The sequence below is a fragment of the Monodon monoceros genome, unplaced genomic scaffold, assembly GCF_005190385.1.
Source record: "Monodon monoceros isolate NGI ecotype Baffin Bay Population unplaced genomic scaffold, NGI_Narwhal_1 Super_Scaffold_18, whole genome shotgun sequence".
Classification (NCBI taxonomy): domain Eukaryota; kingdom Metazoa; phylum Chordata; class Mammalia; order Artiodactyla; family Monodontidae; genus Monodon; species Monodon monoceros.
In genome coordinates, this window is record NW_021703774.1 from 85,776,509 (window position 1) to 85,802,092 (window position 25,584).

At 38.5% G+C, this 25,584-nt stretch overlaps 2 protein-coding genes across 3 annotated transcripts in view; one reads left to right on the forward strand and one right to left on the reverse strand.

Moving 5' to 3' along the window:
- CLCC1 (chloride channel CLIC like 1) overlaps positions 1–3,057 on the forward strand; it is a 29,276-nt gene extending 26,219 nt beyond the window's left edge. For both annotated transcript variants that reach the window (XM_029229892.1, XM_029229893.1), the window contains one exon: positions 440–3,057. In XM_029229892.1, coding sequence (XP_029085725.1) covers positions 440–655 — 216 coding nt within the window. In that variant the 3' untranslated portion in view covers positions 656–3,057. The remainder of the gene's footprint in view (positions 1–439) is intronic.
- A 781-nt stretch (positions 3,058–3,838) lies between these two features.
- Positions 3,839–25,584, reverse strand: part of GPSM2 (G protein signaling modulator 2) — a 48,777-nt gene continuing 27,031 nt past the window's right edge. The window contains exons 10-14 of the mRNA XM_029231181.1: positions 20,745–20,815; positions 18,148–18,324; positions 15,677–15,836; positions 14,567–14,784; positions 3,839–4,621 (exon numbers count right to left, since the gene is read on the reverse strand). Coding sequence (XP_029087014.1) covers positions 4,394–4,621; positions 14,567–14,784; positions 15,677–15,836; positions 18,148–18,324; positions 20,745–20,815 — 854 coding nt within the window. The 3' untranslated portion in view covers positions 3,839–4,393. The remainder of the gene's footprint in view (positions 4,622–14,566; positions 14,785–15,676; positions 15,837–18,147; positions 18,325–20,744; positions 20,816–25,584) is intronic.

Genomic DNA, 25,584 nt, shown 5'->3' on the forward strand with positions numbered 1-25,584 from the left:
CCCCAGCATGATACTTTGTTAATTTATTGCCTGATTCTCTCCCCAGCTTAAATGTAAATTCCAGGGAGGGCAGGGGTTTTTGTCTGTTTGTTGTCTTGTATCCCCAGCACCTCGAACTTAATGTATGCTCAGTAAATATTTGTTGAATGAATTATTCTCCCTAGCAAGAGGAGTTAGCAGTACTGCTCACCAGTCTTCCTGACCCTTCCTTAAGCTGCATCACTAGACCACCTGGCATATCCTGAGTTTCCCATTCCTCCATGTACAGTTCTGTGAGGCTTAATAGCATTTATTAATTACAATCCAGCACTGGAACCAGGACTTGAAAGAGTTCAACGTTTGCTCTAACAGATTTGTGTGGGAACTTGTTGAACATGTTTATTACAAACTTTCACATTTATGTTAAACAATTAAAACACTGTAATTCTCTACTTTGTAGCATAAATCACCTATTTTGGATACAAAGCCCAAAGAAATTGGTGGAATCTCAGGAGAAAGCACACTGACTGAAAGCAGCCAGTCTGCTAAGCCTGTCTCTGGCCAAAAGATACCAGAGTGTGTGGAAGGTTCCCCTGCAGTGGAAAAGGCCCAGCTCAGGACTGACACCACAGGCGGCCCAGAGGAAGGCAGCACGTCCAGCCCAGCACTGCAGTGAGGGTGTGTGGAAGGGATCCAGACTGCAGCCCATGTGGCTAGAGGAACACAGACATGGACCACAGCTCTGAGGTCATCTTTGAGTTTTGTAAAGTATACTCCTCACAGCTATTTCTTCTTCTCTACAAATATTCTGTTATTTACTACACAGGTGCCAACTTAAACATCAGTATTTTTACTCACAATCAGAATTAACAAGCACACGTGTATCTCTGTTTAATTTCATGTTTCTTTGATATTAAGATGCATTATAAAGTTTTGAAGTGTTAATTCTCGAACAGGATCTCATAGATGACATATGGCAAGCATTAATGATTTTGAATAATCAAAGAGGCCAGTTTGAATTAGGGGACATTGAAAAAGAAGTTCTGTTGTTTACAGGCATATATAGGAACCAACTCACCAAAGTGTGTGTTGCCTCGTGGAAGTCCTGTGATACCTACTTTAGTTAACAGAATTATTTGTTGTGCACTGGACTCAGAATATTTCAAGTGGTAGGTACTCAAAACCAACATTTAAGGAAAGTCACTGTAGTCATGCTTACCCTCTTCAGTCACTTCAGCATTTTAGTGCAGCCACGGAGTCTGCATCACCAGTGTCAGTCTGCCTCGTGTAGGCTGCCTGCAGATCAGCCTTCATCTCTCAACTCTTACCGCTATTACTGGGCCTGCTTCCTTATCACCCCCTTTACTTTATCCTTAGCTAAGACAGAACTGAAGATTGTCAGGGGAATTTAGATTACATAGCTTGTTAAGTCAGTAATCTCAGTTTTACATCCTTTGAGAATGGCTTTATTTCCCCAGCAGATGAAGTACACAGGCTTTATAAGAACTGTTTTCCTTGCTACTCAGAATCCCAGCAGTTGTGATTGTTAGATATTACTATATCTTATTTATATTACAGTAAACCATACTGTCCAAGCCATATGAAGTTCTAATTTTTAGAGATCTATACAAAGAGAGGAATAAATACCACAATAAGGAAAACAGAGTAGGATTTTTTTTTTAACCCTAGACAGGTGATATAATCAACATTTCAAATTAGTTATTCTGATTTTTAAACTATTCTTCATTTTAAACTTTCTAAAAAAGGAATTTATAAATTTTTCACAAGATCTAACTAGGAAGCACATATATTACACATATTCGGGTATCCTTTATCTTAACCTTCATACTACAATTTATATTCAGCTGCTTACTAAAAATGATAGCAGTCAGGAATGGTCTTAAAATTTTCATGCAGGCATTTCTTTCAGAAAAAAAGATGTATTTAAAGCATTTGCTTTTTTTTTTTTTTTTTTTGCAGTACGTGGGCCTCTCACTGTTGTGGCCTCTCTCGTTGCGGAGCACAGGCTCCGGATGCGCAGGCTCAGCGGCCATGGCTCACGGGCCCAGCCGCTCTGTGGCATGTGGGATCTTCCCGGACCGGGGCACGAACCCGTGTCCCCTGCATCAGCAGGCGGACTCTCAACTACTGCGCCACCAGGGAAGCCCAGCATTTGCTTTTTGATATGTTTTTTACGTGAAATGCAGAAATACCCCCTTTTTGGCTCCCAGAAGCATCACTTAGATGCCTGTAACAATTTAATTTTATGTGTTAATATTATTTCCTTAGCTTCGTACTGCAAACAGTATTTCATCAGAAAGGTAATTTTCTCCAAGAAATGCAAAAGGATTTTATATAAAACTTTATAACATAGTAGGCATGTAGGGATGCCAGCAGTTTGGGATAGATTTGTGAACATTGATGAATATAAAGTAGTCATCTGGGGGCTAGGCCTGTTCACACTGATTGTATGCTCTGAAGGTGCTAATTATCCTCTGAGCTGTGAAATGAATGCCTCAGTTGATAGACTGTAACTGTGAGAGTACAGTTAATGTTGTTTTGCACTTCTGACTGCTTTTTATCCAAAAATGAATCTTTAAAAGAAAATTTAAGAAAAAGTTCACCTTTGTATTCTTTCATTACAGATAACCATTTGGGGGTGAAATCTACTTTGACAGCAGGGCAGCAAGGTACTGCTGTTGAAAGGTGACAGCAATTCAGGGAAGACTTATTAAAGCAAATTGAATATATCAAGGCCAGTTTATAACTAGAAGAAACAGCCTTGTTTATTGTCTAGCCAATATTTATCATTAAAATCAAGGATGATAGTAACGAGCTTTTAGGAAAATCAGAGTGGGGCAGATAGCTTTTCAAAAGCAGTTTTTAAGTGGAATGGATAACGCTGAATGTTTACAGGGTCTGAGAACTGCCATATACACAAAATAAACACTTATTTTTACATTATTGTGGTTTGGTATGCTGTCTTTGCTCAGTAAATATGCTTGTAAGAAAAAGCCCAATGGAATTTAAGTGCAGGTTTTAAAAGGATGCTAATCCAGGGCATTATACCCTATATATAATACATAAAACATAATCCAGGTGTTAGTACTTTTGACAAAATTTGTGCCTGATCTCAGAACCAGGAGTATCTTTTTTTTTTTTCCTCTGAGCCCTTAATGTGAGTCCAGATTGTGTAACTGTCTTTCTTCTCATTTTTTAAAACATTAGCTATTTGTAGAAGTGCTTTTCACTGCCCGTAAAAATCCTGGAGGATTTTTAGAAAGAACAAAGGCCCAGATCCCTAGATCCCATCCCAGCTGTGTAGAATCAGAAGCAACCAGAGGTGAATGAGTTGCCAACTTGTTCCAGGCGTGGGCATTTGTATTATGCAATTCAGCCTTAGTCCAGGCCCAGCTCTGTCCCATCCTTGTTGACTTGCTTTTGCTAAACTTATGTCATGTTGCATTATGTCCCCTTGTAAAACCACCTTCAGTTTCTGGGAGGAGGCTTAATGACAACTGAGGGCTTAACCTACGTCTTTCGTACTTAATTTTTGTGACCTACGTTCTTGACAGAGTCACATGAGGGTTTTGGATTTTCTGACATTAGGTCCTAAAAAGTTTTACAACAGTATTTTTGCAACAGAACATACAATTTTAAACCATTTTATATAGATATACACACACACACACACACACAAAATGTACACATATACATATCTGTACTTATATATGTAAATATATAAAAATTAGTTATTTAAAAAATTACACAGAGGCCAAAACATGCTAAAGAAGTTTATTTTTAAGAGTTTCTTTTATAATGGTTTTGGCCTAAAATTATATTGAAAATAGAGATTTTCTTAGTGGAAAAAAATCTAGATTTTTTAATAGACTGTATAATTTTTTACACACTGGTCAAGTATATTATTTTTATGAAATAGCATAATTTCCCACTATATCGGTATAAAAAAGAGCCATTGTCAATTAAAAGTAAAAAAAAAAAAATCTACCTCAGCAAGAGGATTAAATCCTAGGCTAGATTCATTTAACTTCCTACTTTACAAATACTAGGTAAAGGAATCTAACAAGTTGCAGAAGAACATAATCCCAAGCAGTAATCACAAAAGTTGATTTTTCACTGCCCGTAAAAATCGCCTGGAGGATTTTTAGAAAGAACAAAGGCCCAGATCCCTAGATCCCACCTCTGTCCTGAAACGAGTGTCCAGAGGAATGTTAACTAATACTATGCTATCAAAGGTTAAATATTTACATCATGCTAAAAACATTTTAAGCTCAGTACAGTGCTATAATTTCTCCTTTGAAGGAAAAAAGTAATAGATTGAATTTTCCTGCAGTGTTCTGAAAGGAAATAAGGTTGCTTTTAAAAAGATATTCATTGTATACTACTGGTTTGCTTATTTTTTTCCTGAATTTTCAAGTTCCAACAGAGCATTATTCTGCAAAAGGTCCTTCGGTCCAAATTCAGTGTCTCTGTTTTGATCTCTTTGTAAAAGAACTCTCTGTTCATCCATTCTTTTTGCTTGAGACCGTAAAATAAGGCTAAAAAAGTCCTCATCTGGTACTGTTGGTCCCTTTGTGGCAGCAGGTGGTGGAGCGCATCTTTGATCATCTAATCTGGATCCCTAAAAATTTACAAGAAAGAGATTAAAATACAAATACTGCAGGGAAGGAGAGCACCAAGGTATGTCTGTCATTCACAATAAGAAAATGTAGCTTTAAACATTTTCTGCCTCTTAGAAGTTTACTCAATCTTTAGACCTGAAACCTAGTAAGATCTTTTATTTGAAATGACTTATATAATCAGAGCATAACAAGTATGTGTATAACAAATATGAAGCCATAGCTTCATGGCTTTGGTAAGATTAGTTAAGATGCAAGGTCACCTATGTCTAAGATTATCATCTTACTGTAATAGGCATCACCAAATACAACGTACCAAATCCTTAGGAATATCATGTGAGGTACAAAAACCCTGCATCACTACCTTATAAATACTGTCTTCGGCCAAGGGTCAGCAAACTATAACCCACTGCCCACTGTTTTTTTAAACAGTACTTTCATTTCAATACCACGCTTGTTTGTTTATGAACTGTGTATGGCTGTTTGCCTGCTACAAGGGCAGAGTTGAGCAGTTGCAACAAAGGCCATAGGGCCCCGAAAAGCCTAAAATATTTTCTCTGGCCCTATACAGAAAAAGTTTGCCTACCCTTGTCTTAGGCAATAAAATCTGTTAAGGAAATAAATAACCCAGAGTGAATTTTTCCTTCAAGTTCTGACTTACGATTCTTATTTTAGAAGTACGTTAGAAATGTTTTTGATCAAGTGAAAGCACTTAAAAGTCTACACGACAGTATCTGGTATTGTAGCTCAAGAATACAAGTAGGAATGTGATGGCTGACATCGGAGTGCCCCGTGTTGCTAGGCGCTGTGCACTAACACGCCTGAGCGTTTAACCCCACCGCCCAGTGAGGGTGCCGTGGCTGCCCGGATTCCTAGTCAGCGCCATCCCACCCTCCACACGCACCTAGTTCACTCTTCATCATCTCTCCCGTCACGATTCGTGGTCATTTCACTGTCCTCTAAGTTTACCCAACACTCAGGCACTTCAGCTCCTAGACCTCCCCTCCTCTGGTGTTTCATCCTTGCCCTCTGCCTTATCCAATAGCTCCCATGGTCAGAGGCCAGACACAGTCATTCTCAATAACTGCACCATCTTTGAAATCATGATTTTAAGATATCTCATGTTGACCACGGACTCCTATTTTTCTAGATCAAGCTCCCCAGTACTACCCCCCAGTAAATCATTTTAAAAAAAACTGAGGTAAAATAAATATAAAATTTACCATTTTTTTTTTTTTTTTGCGGTATGCGGGCCTCTCACTGTTGTGGCCTCTCCCGTTGCGGAGCACAGGCTCCAGAAGCACAGGCTCAGCGGCCATGGCTCACGGGCCCAGCCGCTCCACGGCATGTGGGATCTTCCCAGACCGGGGCACGAACCCGTCTCCCCTGCATCGGCAGGCGGACTCTCAACCACTGCGCCACCAGGGAAGCCCCAAAATTTACCATTTTAACCATTTTTAAGTGTACAGTTCAGTATCAGGTACATTCATATTGTTGTGCAATCATCACCACCATCCATCTCCAGAACTTTTTTCATCTTGCAAGACAAACTCTAAACCTATTAAACAACAGCTCCCCATTCTCCCCTCTCTCCAGCCTCTGCAACCACCGTTCTACCTTGTCACTGTTAATTGGACCACTCTAACTAGCTCACATGAGTGGCATCAGAGTATTTGTCCTCTTGTGATTGCATATTTCTCAGCATCCATGTTGCAGCATGTTTTTAAGGCTGAAAATATTCTACTGTGTATGTACACCACATTTTGTTTATGCATTCATCTGCTGATGGACACTTGGGTTGCTTCCACCTTTTGGCTGTTGTGAATAATGCTGCTATGAATATGGGTGTACAAATATCTGTTCATGTCCCTGCTTTCAATCATACCTAGAAGTGGGACTGTGTATGATAATTCTGTTTTTAACTTTTTGAGGAACTGCTGTACCGTTTTCCGTAGCAGCTGCACCATTTTATATTCCCACCTGCAGTGCACAAGGGTTCCAATTTCTCCATATCTACACCAGCATTTGCTATTTTCTGCATTTTTTGGCTTGTTTTGATAGCCATCTTAATGGGCGTGAGGTGGTATCTTACTGTGGGTTGTTTTTTTTTTTTTTTCGGTTGCACCAGGTCTTAGTTGTGGCATGTGAACTCTTAGTTGCGTCATGCATGGGGAATCTAGTTCCCTGACCAGGGATCGAACCGGGCCCCTGGATTGGGAGCATGGAGTCTTATCCACTGTGACACCAGGGAAGTCCCTCATTGTGGTTTTGATCTACATTTCTCTAATGATTTGTGACGTCAAGCATCATTTCCTATAATTACTGGCCATTTGTATATCATCTTTGGAGAAATATCTATTTGGGTTCTTTGCCCACTTTTGAATCAGGTTTTTTGTTGTTGAGCTTTTGGAGTTCTCTATATTCTAGATTAATCTTTCTGTTATATGATTTGCACATATTTTCTGTGGGTTGCCTTTTTGCTTTGTTGATGGTGTCCTTTGATCCATAAAAGTTTTAAGTTTTCATGAAGTCCAATTTGTCTTTTTTTTCTTTTGTTGCCTGTGCCTTTGGTGGTGTAACCCAGAAACCATAGCCAAATCCAAAGTCATGAAGCTTTCCCCTTACGTTTTCTTCTAAGAGCTTTATAGTTTTTTAGCACTTATATTTAGGTCTTTGATCCACTTTGAGTTAATTTTTGTATATGGTATTAGGTAAAGGTCCAACTTAATTCTTTTGTATGTGGATATCCTGTTTTCCCAGCATCAACTGTTGATAAGACTTCCTTCCATATTGAATGGTCTTGTCACCCTTGTTGAAAACTGACAGTATATGAGAGTGTTTATTTCTGGGCTGTCTATTCAATTCCATTATGCTGGTATCACACTGTTTTGATTACTGTAGCTTTGTGATAAATTCTGAAACCAGGAAGTGTGAGTCCTCCAACTTTGTTCTTCTTGTTCAAGATTGTTTTGGCTATTTGGGTTTCCTTGAGATTCCATATGAATTTGAGGATGGATTTTTAAATTTTTGTAAAAAAGCATCACTGAAATTTTTGATAGGGATTGCATTAAATATGTAGATCACAGTCTGGGTGGTACTGACTTAAAAAAATTTTTTTTCACTTTATTAAGTGTCAGACCAGTATACTGGTCTGACCATTCCGTCACACTACCCCACAGATGAGGAGCGATGGGATTATGTCAGGTGTCAAAACAGTATTGACTTTTTAACAATCTTAAGTCTTCCAGTGGGAAGGACTTATGTCATATTTAATTTCTTTCAGAAATATTTTGTAGTTTTCACTGTACAAGTCTTTCACCTTCTTGGTTAATTCCTAAGTATTTTATTCTCTTTGATGCTATTGTAAGTGGAATTGTTTTCTTAATTTCCTTTTTGGACTGTTCATTATTAGTGTATAGAAACGCAACTGATTTTGGATGTTGATCTTGTAACTTTCCTTCTTAGTTCTAATAGTTTTTTTGGTGAAATCTTTAGGATTTCTACATATAAGACCCTGTCATCTCCAAACAGATCATTTTACTTCTTTTCCAATTTGGCTGCCTTCTGTTTCTTTTCCTTGCCTAATTGGCTAGAACTTCCAGTACTATGTTGAATATAAGTGGCAAAGTGGGCATCCATGTCTTGTTCCTGATCTTAAAAGCTTTCAGTCTTTTACCACTGAGTATGATGATAGCTGTGTGTGTGGTTCATAAATGATTTTTATTATGTCATTGTAGTTTCCTACTATTCTTAGTTTTTTTATCATGAAGATGTGTTGAATTTTGTCAAGTGACTTTTCTGCATCAACTGAGATGACTGTGTTTTTTTCCTTCATTCTATTAATGTGGTATATTACATTGATTGATTTCCATATGTTGAACCATCTTTGCATTCCAGGAATAAATCCCATCAGGTTATGGCATATAATCCTTTTAATATGCCACTGGCTTCTGGTTGCTAGTATTTTGTTGCTAATTTTTGCATCTATATTCAAAAAGGATATTGGTCTGTAGTTTTCTTATAAAGTCTTAACGGGCTTTGGTATCAGGGCAATATTTTGCCTCATAGAATGACTTAGGAATGGGAAATGTTCCCTTTTTTACAATTTTTGGAATTGGTGTTCTTTAAATATTTGGTAGAATTCACCCATGAAGCCATCAAGTCCAGGGCTTTTCTTTTGTCAGGAGGTTTTTAATTACTAATACAATCTCCTTATGAATTATGGATCTATTTTCTATTTCTTCATGGTTCAGTCTTGGTTTTGTGTTTCTAGTTATTTGCCCATTTCATCTAGATTATCCAGCTTGTTGGCATACAGTCATTCATAGCATTCTCCTATAATTCTTTTTATTTCTGTAGAATCAGTAGTAATGTCCCTGCTTTCATTTCTAATTTTAGTAATTTGAACCTTCTCTTTTTCTTAATATAGCTAAAAGTTTGTCAATTTTGTTAATCTTTTCAAAGAACCAACTTTTGATTTTGATTTTTCTCTATTTTTTCACGTTCTCTCTGCCTCTGCTCTAATCTTCATTATTCCTTCCTTCTGCTAGTTTTAAGTTTAGTTTATTGTTCTTTTTCTAGTTCCTTAAGTTGTAAAGTTAGGCTGTTGATCTGAGATCTTTTTTTTTTTTTTTTTTTTGCCGTATGTGGGCCTCTCACTGTTGTGGCCTCTCCCACTGCGGAGCACAGGCTCCGGACGCGCAGGCTCAACGGCCATGGCTCACGGGCCCAGCCGCTCCACGGCATGTGGGATCTTCCCGGAACGGGGCACAAACCCGTGTCCCCTGCATCGGCAGGTGGACTCTCAACCACTGCGCCACCAGGGAAGCCCGATCTTTCTTTTTTAATGTAAGCATTTACAGCTATAAATTTTCCTGAGCACCACCTTCACTACATCCCATAAGTTTTGGTAAATTGTGTTTTCATTTTCATTAGTCTCCAGGTTTTTTGTGTTTTTTTTTAATATTTATTTATTTAGGCTGCACTGTGTCTTAGTTGCGGCACACAGGATCTTCCTTGTGGCACGCGGGATCTTTAGTTGTATCATGTGGACACTTGGTTGTGTGCTGGTGGGCTCTTAGTTGTGGCACGTGGGCTGCTTTAGTTGTGGCATGCATGGGGGGATCTAGTTCCCTGATCAGAGATCAAACCCAGGCCCCCTGCATTGGGAGTGCGGAGTTTTACCCACTGGATCACTAGGGAAGTCCCTAGGTATTTTCTAATTTCCCTTTTAATTTCTTCTTTGACCCACTGGTTTAACTTCTACAAATTTGTGAATTTTGCAATTTTTCCTTTTGTTGCTTCTAACTTCATCCTATTTTGGTTGGAGAAGATACTTTGTATAGTATCTTAAGATATCTGTTGAGACTTAATTTGTGGCGTAACGTATGGTCTGTCCTGGAGAGTGTCCCATATACACGTAAGAATGTGTATTCTGTTCTGTTGTGTATTATTCTAATCTGTTACATGTAGTTGGTTTATCGTGTTGTTGTCCTCTGTTTTTTCTTATCTTCTGCTTGGTTGCCCTACCCAGTAATGAGAGTGGGGATTGAAGTCTTTAACTATTATTGTAAAAACTCCATTTCTCCCTTCAGTTCTGTCAATTTTTGCTTTATAGATGTTGATGGTGTGTTATTAGGTAAGTAACTTCAGCATTTCTTGAATCCACTGAGACCACTGCCACTTTTCACTTTCACACCTTTCCTTACGTCCCTTCTTAGACACAGTCCAGGTTCCAAAATCTGTTACTAAAAGCACTTCCTGACATTGCTCTCCCTCTCTATCCTATTCTCCTGGCAATACAAAGCTCGATTAAATCTATCTGTCTGCCTCCTTAAGCAGCTGGTTATGACTGGAGAAAATATACAACTACACTGACCAGCCTTAGTTCCATGACTGTGAACCTCAGCACAGCTCAGCAACCCTGTTTTCCCTGGTCAGCATGCTTTTAGTTTCTCCAAGTCAACTATACTCCACTTCCTTTTTTTTTCATAATTACCATGTTCCAACCTCAGTCTCTGCTAAATGGCTCTATTTTTCTTTCATTCATTCAATTTATTCTTTTGGCTGCGTCAGGTCTTAGTTGCAGCACGCAGGATCTTTTGTTGCAGTGTGCAGGCTTCTCTCTAGTTGTGGCAGCACGTGGGCGCTGTAGTTGCACATGGGCTCTCTAGTTCTGGCATGTGGGCTTAGTTGCCCCTTGGCACATGGGGTCTTTGTTCCCCAACCAGGGATCGAACCTGCATCCCCTGCATTGGAAGGCAGATTCTTAACCACTGGACCACCAAGGAAGTCCCTCTATTTCTATTTTTTTTTTTTTTAATTAAGTATAGTTAATTTACAATGTTGTGTTAGTTTCTGGTGTACAGCAGAGTGATTCAGTTATACCTATTTTCTTTTTCATATTTTTTTCCATTATGGTTTATTACAATATATTGAATACAGTTCACTGTGCTATACAGTAGAGCCTTGTTGGTTATCTATTTTATATATAGTAGTGTGTATATGTTAATTCCAACCTCCTAATTTATTCCTCCCCCTGTCCCCTTTCCCCCCCTTGGTAACCATAAGTTTGTTCTCTATGTCTGTGAGTCTGTTTCTGTTTCATAGATAAGTTCATTTGTATCACGTTTTAGATTCCACATATAAGTGATATCATATGGTATTTGTCTTTCTCTGACTTACTTCACTTAGTATGATAATCTCTAGGTCCATCCGTGTTGCTTCAAATGGCATTATTTCATTCTTTTTTATGGCTGAGTAATATTCCATTGTATTTATGTACCACATCTTCTTTATCCATTCATCTGTCAATGGACATTTAGGTTGTTTCCATGTCTTGGCTGTTGTAAATGGTGCTGCTATGAACGTAGGGGTGCATGTATCTTTTCAAATAAGAGTTTTCTCCAGATATATGCCCAGGAGTGGAATTGCAGGATAATAGGGTAACTCTATTTTTAGTTTTTTTGTTTGTTTTAATTGAAGTATAATTGGTTTACAGTGTTGTGCCTCTTTGCCCATTTTTGAATTGGATTGTCTTTTTTTTTTTTTTTTTTTTTTTGGCTGTGCCAGGTCTTCGTTGCTGCATTGGGCTTTCTCTAGTTGTGGCAAGCGGGGGCTAACTCTTCGTTGTGGTACGTGGGCTTCTCATTGTGGTGGCTTCTCTTGTTGAGGACCATGGGTTCTAGGCGCGCAGGCTTCAGTAGTTGCAGCACACAGGCTCTAGTAGCTGTGCTGCTAGTTGCAGCACGTGGGCTTCAGTAGCTGTGGCGCGTGGGCTCAGTAGTTGTGGCTCACGGGCTCTAGAGCACAGGCTCAGTAGTTGTGACACACGGACTTAGTTGCTCTGCGGCATGTGGGGTCTTCCCGGACCAGGGATCGAACCCGTGTCCCCTGCATTGACAGGCAGATTCTTAACCACTGTGCCACCAGGGAAGTCCTATTTTTAGTTTTTTAAGGAACCTCCATACTGTTCTCCATAGTGGCTTTACCAATTTACATTCCTACCAACAGCATAGGAGGGTTCCCTTTTCTCCACACCCTCTCTAGTTATTATTTGTAGACTCTTTCTTTGATGATGGGATTCTGACCTGTGTGAGGCAATACCTCACTGTAGTTTTGATTTGCATTTCTCTAATAATTAGCCATGTCGAGTATCTTTTCTTGTGCCTCTTGGCCTCTGTATGTCTTCTTTGGAGAAATGTCTGTTCAGGTCTTCTGCCTTAAATAGCTCTACTTCTTACTTTGCTAAGAAAATAAAAGCAACCAGAGATAATTCCTACTTGCTTCTACCTCCAAGTCTGTACACATATACTCTGTTTTCCTTCTCACCTATGCAAAAACTGTTCTTTATCCTATACTCTTCTGCATCACTGGTTCCCCTCTCTACGTGATCATTCCATCAGCAGACATGCTGTATATTAACTCTCAAAATAAGGAAAAACCCACCTATATCCTAAAACCCCCTCCAACTCATGATTCATTTCTTTGCCTTCCTTTTTTTCTGTGTACTATCTCCCCTTTTACATTTCCCATTTTCTCAACCCACTCAGTCCTTTGCCCCCTCATGCCACTAAAACAGTATCTTTCACAATTATAAATGTTGCCATATCTAGTAGCTCAGCCATCATCTTACTTAGCTTCTTAGCAGCATCTGACACAGATGAACATTCCTTAAACACCTTCTTCACTTGGCTTCTACCACACTCTCCAAGTTTTCTTCCAAATGTCTGATTTGGCTGATTTCCTGCTTCAGTGGTTCATCTTCCTTTATCCAATTAGTGGTTTTCCAGTGCCCAGGGCTTAGTCTTCCTATTTCCTTATCTATTCTTTATGTAATCTCTTTCCCAGGGCTTTAATTCCAGCTATATGCTGATGACTCCTAGAGTTACTTCTCTCTGGGGCTCTAGGTTTTTATTTTAATAGTGCCTATTCCACTTGAATGTCTAATTAGGTTTCCCACATTTACATATCTAAAGTAAAACTCTTGCTTTTCTCCCCATACCTGTCTCTCCTCTGGTCTTCTCCATTTCAGTAAATGGTACCATCCGTTTACTCAGTTATTCAAGCCAAGAAGGTAGGAATCATCCTTGATTCTCTTTCTCATACCCTCCATCCAGTTTATTAACAGGTCTTGCCAACCAACCATAATTTCAAGTTATATCCCTATTCTGACCACTTATCATCACTGCTCCCACCATGCTAGTCCAAGTCACCAATATTTTTTGCCTTATTACCACATTAGTTTCCTAGCTGGTTTTCCTACTAACAAACACTCTTTGCCACTACATTCTTTCAATGATGGTCAGGATGATCTCCCAGAACCCTCCAATGTCTTCCTATCACATCTGGAACACAAGACCTCATCATGGCCTACAAGAGCCTATATGATCTAGGCACCGATCACTTCTCCATCCTCATCCTGTAGCACTTTCCTCTCCCCTTTACTCTACACCAGTCACACTACACTGGCCACCTTGCCATTCCTTGAACCTGCTAAGCTTCTGTATCCAAGAGGGGACTTGCTGTCTCTGCATGGAACGCTTTTCTGGTAAATATGCACATGGCTGACTGCTTTACCTCATTCAGGTCTGTGTTCAAGTGTCAACCCAGAAAGGTCTTGCCTAACCACCAAGTCTAAAACAGACACTCCATCAACCACCACCGCCACCACCCCTGGTTACCCATTACCTCTTTATCTTGCTTTAATTTTCTTTATAGCAAGTATCAGTACCTGACATATACTACCTATCTATCTATGTATCTGTACACACACACTCTTACTCAATGTTTCTCCCGCTAAAATGTAGGATCCTTTAAAAAGCAGTGTATCCCCAATATCTAGAATAGTGCCCAGAACATAAAAGGTGTTGGGTAATATTTTGATTGAATGAATGAGAGATCATTTCATCTTTTTATGAAGGAGAAAACTGAGACATAGAACACAGAACTAGGGTTAGGCACAGGAAATGTCTCTTTTTAGTGAAAATAAGCATTATTTTTCTCATGGTCCTGTCCAAGCCATTTGAGATATTTCTTAACCACTTTGGTTAATAATTATTAAAACAGCTAAAATATGAAAGCTATCGCAATATATACATTTCTCCCAAATGGTAAACTGTCTAGAAAGGGCCCCAGCTAGACTCTCTCCATATTAATCACTGGGTTGCTCCTTATGCTATTCCGAAAATTCAGGAGAGGGGCTCTTCCTGTAGTCTCTACTACAGCTCAGAGGGAGTCATCGGCAACATCCCACCTCACTAGCCAAAAGGAACACAAAATATGAAGCGATCATAAGGGAGAAACAGTGTCTGATGGACCCCTGAATAATCAACTTATTGCCTTTCTAATACAAAATGAGCTTTTCCCAATTTAGACTCATAATACTGCCAAAGCTCTCAACAACATCTGAGCTATATATACGGAATGACAAAAATATGCAGACATACTTGACATTTTACAAGGATGTCAAAGAAATCTTCATCAGCCTCTTTGTTGTCATTAGTCATCAGGTGGCCAAGTACTGACTGACTGTTGTTTTGTGTCAGACGAAGCCCGGGCAAATTACTGAAACTGGCTCTCTGATCATCCAAACGGCGGCTCTGTGAGCTGGCAAGAAGGTCTAAAAACTCATCTGTGTTGGGGGACACCATGGAAACAGATGGTGCTATGAAAAGAGGAAAAAAAATCAAAAAATAATAAAGTTACTTAAGCATATTTATTATATACATACAATTTCTTTCTGCCTTATTCACTCCCAACACCCTTTCTGCCCTCCTGCTTTAGCTCTGTCACTGAGAGTCACTGATAGGCTGGGGCCAGACTAGATGGGTGGGGAGGGAAGAATGAATCCCAGAGTACTTCAGATGGTCCGCTTGGAGGTAATTCGGACTTGACTATATTTCCCTTTATCTAATGTCACCCAATATGTAACTTTATAAGATATGGGGCTAGATTTCAGAAGGTAACTAAATTGTTTTTCTCACATACTTTCTCAGACCAGGATGAATGGACAGTATTTTTATCCCATGCCCTGGATAGGACATTCAGCTAACTAAACTTTGAGTTAAGTGCTGCTGGCAAGTCTTGGTCTATGGGGGAGGAAGTCTTTTGGTAACTGAAATAGAAAATTTTAAGTAACCTATTTCAGATCTTTCGAAGGCTCAGGCAAGCCTTAGCTTCTGCTATAGCCATAGGTTCCTCTTCAGTCTGTCTTGGCTTTTCTTTTTTAATCCACATATGAAGTATCTGCATTTTACATGTAATTATAAGGTATGTATAACTATAATTTTTTCCTCATTATTTTTATTTTTTTAAAGTTAGATTTTTTTCCCCCACCCCCTAGGAAACTTGGGAGGCAGTATGATATAGTTAGTAGAAAGTGCACTGGACCAGAAATACAGATAAACTTAGGGGAACTGAAACAAAACCTTGTCTGAAACTGTACAAATACCAACGTTTCAGATGTACCTTGATTCAGGCTCCTTTACTGTACCTCCTAAATTCTCAGAAATAAATCACAAGAATATCAAATTGCAGGAGAAGCACAGATAACTTACTTTGTAGCATCATTCTGGGGGGAGTGGCAGAAGCTGCTGTTGAAGCTGATCCGGAGTTCTGTTCTTTTAAGCAGCACCTCTGATCATCCATCCGATTGCTCTGAAATCGGCTCAGTAGGTCAAAGAACCCTTCATCTCCAATAGTATCTGCACTGATTTTCTAAAATATTGAGAGGAAATCTAAATATTTCAGCATTATCCTTAGATCATCAATGAAACAATATCATATATACCTCAAATGCAAATGGTAAACGATGAAGATTAAAAATAAAAAATTGACATTTTCTTTATACAAGATGCTAACCACTTGGTAATAAAAAGTTATTTCAATCCAACTAACAAAAAGCATTTCTAGTTATTTTTTAATCCTTGTATTCCTAAAGCTAAATAAATGTACCTCAGACTTAGGGGAACTGCTACAGATACTGAATAAATTATGCAAATATCAGTGATACAGGCATGTACCCCAGGTTCAAAGTTCAGTTCTAAGATTCTACAACAGAATTTAAGTAAACTAGTCTTTCTAAGAACTGATTAAAGTAAGAAAGCATGTATATTTTCCTGGCATATTGATTTTTAAGGTCTTTTATTGTATTTGAAGATCCTGAAGAAATATAAACTTCAAATAAATGAATATTTGAGACAGAGGGGTACCAGTTATACTTTATTTGGAAAGCTTCAAAACTAAAATAACTAATGTTTAATAAAAGTAATTATTTTAGTTTTCATAATGATAGTATTATAATAGAAGTACATATATACAAACTGTTATGAGCCTTGGGAGAAGGGTTTAACTAATTCTTAAGTGAAACAGCAGAAACTTATGTGATATTTGAGTGGGTTCCTGGAGAGTGAATAAGCATTTGCAGGGTAGAGATGTTTCACACAGATTAATGCGCAATTCCAAAGCTTTGTAGTGTTTAGGGGATAATGAACTGAAGGGTATGCAGGGGTGGTGAAAAGGGGAGGGGAAGAAGAGACCAACACAAGGACCTCTGTATGACATACTAACAAGTTAAAGACATCCTATGTGACATAAGAGAAGCACTGGTAATAGCCAATTTTAAGCAGTTTTGTACAGAAACAGAACTGGCCCTTCCAATTGATTGCAAGGGTTAATAATGGAAGGAAAGGGGTCAGTTCAGGTGCCTATTCCAGAAATCCGTGTAAGAGATAAAGCAGTACATTAAGAACTAACACATAGTAACAGAGATTTTTTTTTAAAGGTGGGGGGACGGTGGTCAGGGCAGATCTGAGTGATATAGGGATTAACTGGATGTGGTCAATGAAGGAGAGGGAGTCTAGAATGACACCAGCGTTCCTAGCTTGGGTGACAGTGTAGTATACATGGTATCCCTTTAATTGAAGTAAGGAAAACAGGAGGGCTTGAGACAGCACAATTTTTAACACGTCAAGCTTGAGGTTTGGGAATAAGTGTGTACATAAGCTGTAGTCAACTGTCTTAATCACTAACAAAAAGACTTTTCCCTAGGGGCAAAAAGCCTCTAATTAAAAATTCTGAATATCAAAAGACAGGCTCCAAAAATACAGACATTTTTGGTTGGGCTAAGTGGGCTTAGTTAAGACCTCAAACCTTGAACAAAGATATGCCTTCCAGATCTACAAAAATATTCTTGGACCATTTTTATATACCCCATAATATTTTTAATAATATAATAATAATTATAATAATTTCCTTTTGTTAGTCATACATGTGTAAGGAACATGTAAAAAACTGATAAAAACCAAGGCAAAGGACACTACAAGGGTGCAGATACAAAAAAAAAAAATGCTGACAACAGGACCAATAGAAATTTCTGTTAAAAAATAAAAGGCTAACAATTTTTTCAAAGGTTCTCAACTGCTTGAAAAATGGACTTGATAATTTGAAGTATCTTCTTTGTAATTTATTTTGATCTTTTTATCAGACTGTAGGGTAGGTAGAGATACCCCTGATACTTACCAGTAAACCCATGGTATTTTTCAACTTCTAAATATTTTTTTATGTTCAATAATCTGATTTCTATGCTCACTTTTAAACAAAATCGTTTTTAACTGTATAATTTTAACAATAGAAATAAATAGAAATTGATGCATGCAGACACTCTTCATTTTAAATTAGTATTTAAAACTCCTTGAACATCTGAATTTCATTTGTTCTGACTTCTAGACTGAGTGGAGGACATTTTCACTGGGAGACACTCTGGTGAAATGAAGGTAGTATTTTTGCAAACAACAGTGACTTAAAACACAAAGAAATAATTACTGCCCAAAGTAGTGGAGCAACTTATCTATGAATGGAGTAATTATAGTTTCTAGCTTTGAAGAACACAGAAAAGATAGGAAAATACAGAAGACTTCTTTGAATAACAAAGATATTTTATACTGAATATCTAAAAATATATTACAAAAATCCAGTATGAATATAAAAAACTCAAAACACAATACTCAAAAACTTATTTTAAACATACCCTTTGAGAATTTGAAATTCGGTGATCGATGGAATTACTGGCATCTTGGAGAACTTTAGTGGAGGAATTACTTTTGTATTTTTTCCCCTTCAATCTGTTGACAAAGAGGAGCTTTGCAGAAGGTTTGGCAATAAGAGGTTTTTGTTTAGCAAGAATTTCACTGTTCCAGTTTTGAACCTACACAATTATAAATGGAAAGCACGACATGAAAAAAAACCACCAAAGCTATATATAATCTGCCATTTAGTAATTGGGGGTGGGGAGGGGGGTGAGTGGCTTAGATCTCTTAATAAATTCCTTTTTGCCAGTATATCTCACTGTTTTCTTTTTTAATTAATTATCTTTGGCTGCATTGGGTCTTCGTTGCTATGTGCGGGTCTAGTTGTGGCGAGCAGGGGCTATTCTTCGTTTTGGTGCGTGGGCTTCTCTTGTTGCGGAGCATGGGCCCTAGGTACATGCTTCAGTAGTTGTGGCATGCGGGCTCAGCAGTTGTGGCTCATGGGCTCTAGAGCGCAGGCTCAGTAGTTGTGGCGCACGGGCTTAGCTGCTCTGTAGCATGTGGGATCTTCCCAGACCAGGGCTCAAACCCATGTCCCCTGCACTGGCAGGCAGATTCTTAACCACTGCGCCACCAGGGAAGTCCCTAACTCACTGTTTTCAACAGCTTGTACCGAATGTGTGTTACGGATTTCTCATTATCAAAATATTAAAATGGAGGTTTTTAAAAACCTAAGAAAAGAAAACAAAGTTTGCGAAAAGTCCATAAAAATAAAATTTAAATGGTCAGAGAAGAAGCCAAAGTTTTATTCTTGGTATGAGTTACTTAGAAATCTGCTACAATTGGAAATTTTGGATGTATGTAGAATTTATAACCCTAAAAAATAACATCTAAAACTTACATAGCAGTAGTAACCTTTTGTTGATAAAACTGTACTGAACTCTTTGACTTTATTATGACTTCCAAACAGGAAGTTAGGGACTTCCCTGTTGGTCCAGTGGCTAAGAATCCATCTTCCAATGCAGGGGACGCGGGTTTGATCCCTGGTCAGGGAGCTAAGATCCCACATGCCGCAGGGCAACTAAGCCCGCACGCTGCAACTACGGAGAACACAGGCCACAACTAGAGAGCCCACGTGCCACAACGAGGAGCCCATATGCCTCAACTAAGACCCAAGGCAGCCAAAACTAAAACAAATATTTATTATGAGGTAAAAAAAAAAATCACAAATAACTAATTCCACTTAAACATATTTTAAATTAGACATAAAGCTTTATCATCATTAGGCTCTTGGAAAATTACAGGGTTGAATCTGGTCAGCTTCTCATGGAATTTACTGTTGGTACCACTACAGATGCACCAAATTAATTTTGTTGCTTATTACTAGTTTCCTACCTACTAGAAAAACGAAGAAGATCTAAATTGACTTAAGTTTTCTGTGTTCTGGTTTTTTTTTTTTTTTTAAATAATCTATAGATTTAAGGATTTGAGAACCACTCACCAATATAAGAGGTAAATATATGGGGGAAATCATAAAGCCCTTCAGAAGTTAACCAGAAGTTTTTAAAAAACTCTGTAACTGTTTGGAATAAAAAAATATTGGATATTAGTTCAAATCAGATGTTGGTCTTATGAAGACTACTTACACAAAAAATGTCAATATTAAAAAATAATATGCCTATTATAATAATAGGGCAGAGGAATATTTCATTACATGGAAAGATGTTGATATATTACTATGTCTTATAAAATAGTATCTATAATATGATATTCATATGAAAATGCAAGAAGAATAAATACAAAAACATTAATTTTGGTTACTACTGGTAGGTGGGATTACCAATAATTTCAATTTCCTTGTTGGAAGTTTCCAAATGTGTTTATAGTTCCAATAAACACATTTTATAAAAAGTGTTTCAAGAAATACACCATAAAGGAGTAAAAGCATACCGTAACAATGTAAAATTAAGATAAATGGAGGTAGCAGAAAGCAGCCTAGATTTGTTCTTCAATAACCTTTTTCCAATTATAAAGTCCCTTCTGTTACTTAAAAAAAAAAACCTAGAGAAGATGCATCTTGAACAGTTATTTCTTTGTTAGTTAAAAAAAAATGCTTTTCAAAAATGCAGCTAAAAACACTAGCTTGATCATACATATCATTAATCTTGCCAATAATGTTGCTGTTATTTAGTTGAAAAAAGTCTTCCTAATCCTTTTCTGATTTTCCTGTTCTTCATTTAATTAAAAAAACAAAGTAATGCATGTACATGGTAAAATAGTAAAATATTCAAACAGTTCAAAATAGTATATAAAAGTGTTTCTCCTAACCCAGATAGCAATTCTTTTCCCAGAGGCAATCGTTACTAGCAAGTATCTCATATATTATTCCAGAAATGTCTTATGCATCTACAAAGGATATATATGCATAAAACTTTTTTCTTAAACAGATGGCAGCATACCGTACACATTCTTTTTGCATTGTACTCGATTCTTTTCAAAGGAAAATGTTAAAGTGATACCCATATATGACAAGGCTTATTTAAATTAAAAGTTGCTAAAATATTTTGTTATTATAGTTCAAGAAATAAAAACTGCCAACCTTTTCTGGTGTTAACTTCATAAGTTCCATGTTTTCCATACTGTGTCGGCGTCCAAACTTGGGGCGTGCACCTTGGTAAAAAAAGTTAACTTAAGTAAGCCAGGGAGCCCTTAAGACTGAAAATTCAGCATCACTGTGTTATTCAAATTTAAAGTCTGCTACAAAAACCCACATGGAAGGAGGAAACATGTATTCGTTCAAGAATAATAATTTTCCACACCAACTAAATTAAAATAAAATATACACTCCCTCTAAAACGTTTTCATGTAAGGAAGTTAACGTTTTGGTTGGAAACTAACTTTGGTTACTAACTACCCCTTAATTTAGAAAAGGCATTTTTATAATAACTAGTTTTATATGATACACAGTCTCCTAAAAACAACCCAAACAAACTGTAGAGAGGTTTAAGTAAGTAGAAACACAAGGAAAACATAAGGCCTTCAAATTTGAGGTAAGAACCAAAATAACATCCCCAATACTATATTATTACTCTTCTGAGTTACCTGTTTCCATTTTAAGATCTCATTAGATGACAGATTTACTGCCAGTCAGGAAAAAAGTTAAATAAAAAGATCTTCAAAATATTTTTTCAAAAAGTTGTCATTAAATATGAAGAACTTTCATATCCATTCAATCTTTAATATTTTAAAAGGCATAATATAAGAAATACATGATACCTGATAGCCAGCTTCAGAAATAAACCACGGGGGGGGGGTGAGGGGTGCCTTCAAGATGGCAGAGGAGTAAGACGTGGAGATCACCTTCCTCCCCACAAATACATCAGAAATACATTTACATGTGGAACAACTCCTACAGAACACCTACTTAACTTTGGCAGAAGACCTAAGACTTCCCAAAAGGCAAGAAACATCCCCACGTACCTGGGTAGGACAAAAGAAAAAAGGAAAAACAGAGACAAAAGAATAGGGATGGGACCTGCACCTCTGGGAGAGAGCTGTGAAGGAGGAAAAGTTTCCACACACTAGGAAGCCCCTTCACTGGTGGATACAGGGGGTGGCGGGGGTGAAGCTTGGGAGCCACAGAGGAGAGTGCAGCAACAGGGGGTGCGGAGGGCAAAGCAGAGAGATTCCCACACAGAGGATCGGTGCCGACCAGCACTCATCAGCCTCAGAGGCTTCTCTGCTCACCTGCTGGGGCAGGCGGGGCTGGGAGCTGAGGCTCGGGCTTTGGAGGTCAGATCCCAGGGAGAGGACTGGGGATGGCTGCGTGAACACAGCCTGAAGGGGGCTAGTGCACCACAGCTAGCCAGGAGGGAGTCCAGGAAAAAGTCTGGACCTGCCTAAGAGTCAAGAGACCATTGTTTCGGGGTGTGCAAGGAGAAGGGATTCAGAGCATTGCCTAAACAAGCTCCAGAGATGGGTGCCAGCCGCGGCTATCAGCATGGACAGCAGAGATGGGCATGAGACGCTAAGGCTGCTCTTGCAGCCACCAAGAAGCCTGTGTGCAAGCAGGTCACTATCCACACCTCCCCTCTTGGGAGCCTGTGCAGCCCACCACTGACAGGGTCCCGTGATCCAGTGACAACTTCCCCAGGAGAACACACGGCACACCTCAGGTTGTTGCAACGTCACGTTGGCCTCTGTGGCCGCAGGCTCGCCCTGCATCCGTACCCCTCGCTCCCCTGAGCCTGAGTGAGCCAGAGCCCCCAAATCAGCTGCTCCTTTAACCCCGTCCTGTCTGAACAAAGAACAGACGCCCTCAGGCGACCTACACGCAAAGGTGGGTCCAAATGCAAAGATGAACCCTGGGAGCGGTGCGAACAAAGAAGAGAAAGGGAAATCTCTCCCAGCAGCCTCAGGAGCAATGGATTAAATCTCCACAATCAACTTGATGTACCCTGCATCTGTGGAATACCTGAACAGACAACGAGTCATCCCAAAATTGAGGAGGTAGACTTTGGGAGCAACTGTAGACTTGGGGTTTGCTTTCTGTATCTAACTTGTTTCTGGTTTTATGTTTATCTTAGTTTAGTATTTAGAGTTTATTATCATTTGCAATTTATTGATTTGGTTGCTCTCTTCCTTTGTTTATTTTATATATATATGTATATATACTTTTTTTCCTTTTACTCTTTTTGTGAGTGTGTATGTGTATGCTTCTTTCTGTGATTTTGTCTGTACAGCTTTGCTTTTGCCATTTGTCCTAGGGTTCTGACTGTCCATTTTGTTTTGTTTTTTAGTATAGTTACAGTTTTTAGGGCTTGTTATCATTGGTGGATTCGGTTTTTGGTTTGGTTGCTCCCTTCTTTATTTCTCTTTTCTTTAAATTACTTTTTTATTTTTAATAAATTTTTTCTATTAACTTTATTGTATTTTTTCTTTCTTTCTGTTTTTCTTTTTCTCCCTTTTCATCAGAGCCATGTGGCTGACAGGGTCTTGGTGCTCTGGCCAGGTGTCAGGCCTGTGCCTCTGAGGTGGGAGAGCCGAGTTCAGGACATTGGACCACCAGAGACCTCCCGGCCCCAAGTAATGTCAAACAGTGAAAGCTCGCCCAGAGATCTCCATCTCAACACTAACACCCAGCTCCACTCAACGACCAGCAAGCTACAGTGCTGGACACCTTAGGCCAAACAACTAGCAAGACAGGAACACAACCCCACCCATTAGCAGAGAGGCTGCCTAATATCATAATAAGGTCACAGACACCCCAAAACACACCACCGGACACAGTCCTGCCCACCAGAAACAAAAGATCCAGTCTCATTCACAAGAACACAGGCACCAGTCCCCTCCAACAGGAAGCCTACACAACCCACTGAACCAACCTTACCCACTGGGAGCAGACACCAAAAACAATGGGAACTATGAACCTGCAGCCTGTGAAACGGAGACCCCAAACACAGTAAGTTAAGCAAAATGAGAATAGAGAAATACACAGCAGAGGAAGGAGCAAGGCAAAAAAACACCAGACCAAACAAATGAAGAGGAATTAGGCAGTCTACCTGAAAAAGAATTCAGAGTAATGATAGTAAAGATGATCCAAAATCTTAAAAATAGAATGGAGAAAACACCAGAAATGTTTAACAAAGACCTAGAAGAACTAAAGAGCAAACAAACAATGACGGACAACACAATAAATGAAATTAAAAATTCTCTAGAAGGAATCAAAAGCAGAATAACTGAGGCAGATGAACGGATAAGTGACCTGGAAGATAAAATAGTGGAAATAACTACCACAGAGCAGAACAAAGAAAAAAGAATGAAAAGAATTGAGGACAATCTCAGAGACCTCTGGGACAACATTAAACACACCAACATTCGAATTATAGGGGTCCCAGAAGAAGAATAGAAAAAAAAGAGACTGAGAAAATATTTGAAGAGATTATAGTTGAAAATTTCCCTAACATGAGAAAGGAAATAGTCAAGTCCAGGAAGCGCAGACAGTCCCACACAGGATAAATCCAAGGAGAAACACGCCAAGACACATATTAATCAAACTATCAAAAATTAAATACAAAGAAAAAATATTAAAAGCAGCAAGGGAAAAGCAACAATTAACATACAAGGGAATCCCCATAAGGTTAACAGCTGATCTTTCAGCAGAAGCTCTGCAAGCCAGAAGGGAGTGTCGGGACATATTTAAAGTGATGAAAGGGAAAAACCTACAACCAAGATTACTCTACCCAGCAAGGATCTCATTCAGATTTGACGGAGAAATTAAAACCTTTACAGACAAGCAAAAGCTAAGAGAATTCAGCACCACCAAACCAGCTCTACAACAAATGCTAAAGGAACTTCTCTAGGCAGGAAACACAAGAGAAGGAAAAGACTTACAATTAAAAACCCAAAACAGTTAAGAAAATGGTAATAGGAACGTACATATCGATAACTACCTTAAATGTAAATGGATTAAATGCTCCAACCAAAAGACATGGACTGGCTGAAAGGATACAAAAACAAGACCTGTACATATGCTGTCTACAAGAGACCCGCTTCAGACCTAGGGACACATACAGACTGAAAGTGAGGGGATGGAAAAAGATATTCCATGCAAATGGAAACCAAAAGAAAGCTGGAGTAGCAATTCTCACGTCAGACAAAACAGACTTTAAAATAAAGACTATTAAAAGAGACAAAGAAGGACACTACATAATGATCAACGAATCAATCCAAGAAGATAAAACAGTTGTAAATATTTATGCACCCAACATACGAGCACCTGAATACATAAGGCAAATGCTAACAGTCATTAAAGGGGAAATCAACAGTAATAAAATCATAGTAGGGGACTTTAACACCTCACTTTCACCAACAGACAGATCGTCCAAAATGAAAATAAATAAGGAAATACAAGCTTTAAGTGATACATTAAACAAGATGGACTTAATTGATATTTATAGGACATTCCATCCAAAAACAGATTACACTTTCTTCTCAAGTGCTCATGGAACATTCTCCAGGATAGATCACTTCTTGGGTCACAAGTCAAGCCTTGGTAAATTTAAGAAAATTGACATCGTATCAAGTACCTTTTCTGACCACAATGCTATGAGACTAGATATCAATTACAGGAAAAAATCTGTAAAATAAATACAAACACATGAAGGCTAAACAATATGTTACTACATAACCAAGAGATCACTGAAGAAATCAAAGAGGAAATCAAAAATACCTAGAAACAAATGACAATGAAAACACAATGGCCCAAAACATACGGGATGCAGCAGAAGCAGTTCTAACAGGGAAGTTTATAGCAATACAATCCTACTCAAGAAATAAGAAACATCTCAAATAAAAAACCTAACCTTACAGCTAAAGCAATTAGAGAAAGAAGAAAATAACCCCAAAGTTAGCAGGAGGAAAGAAATCATAAAGATCAG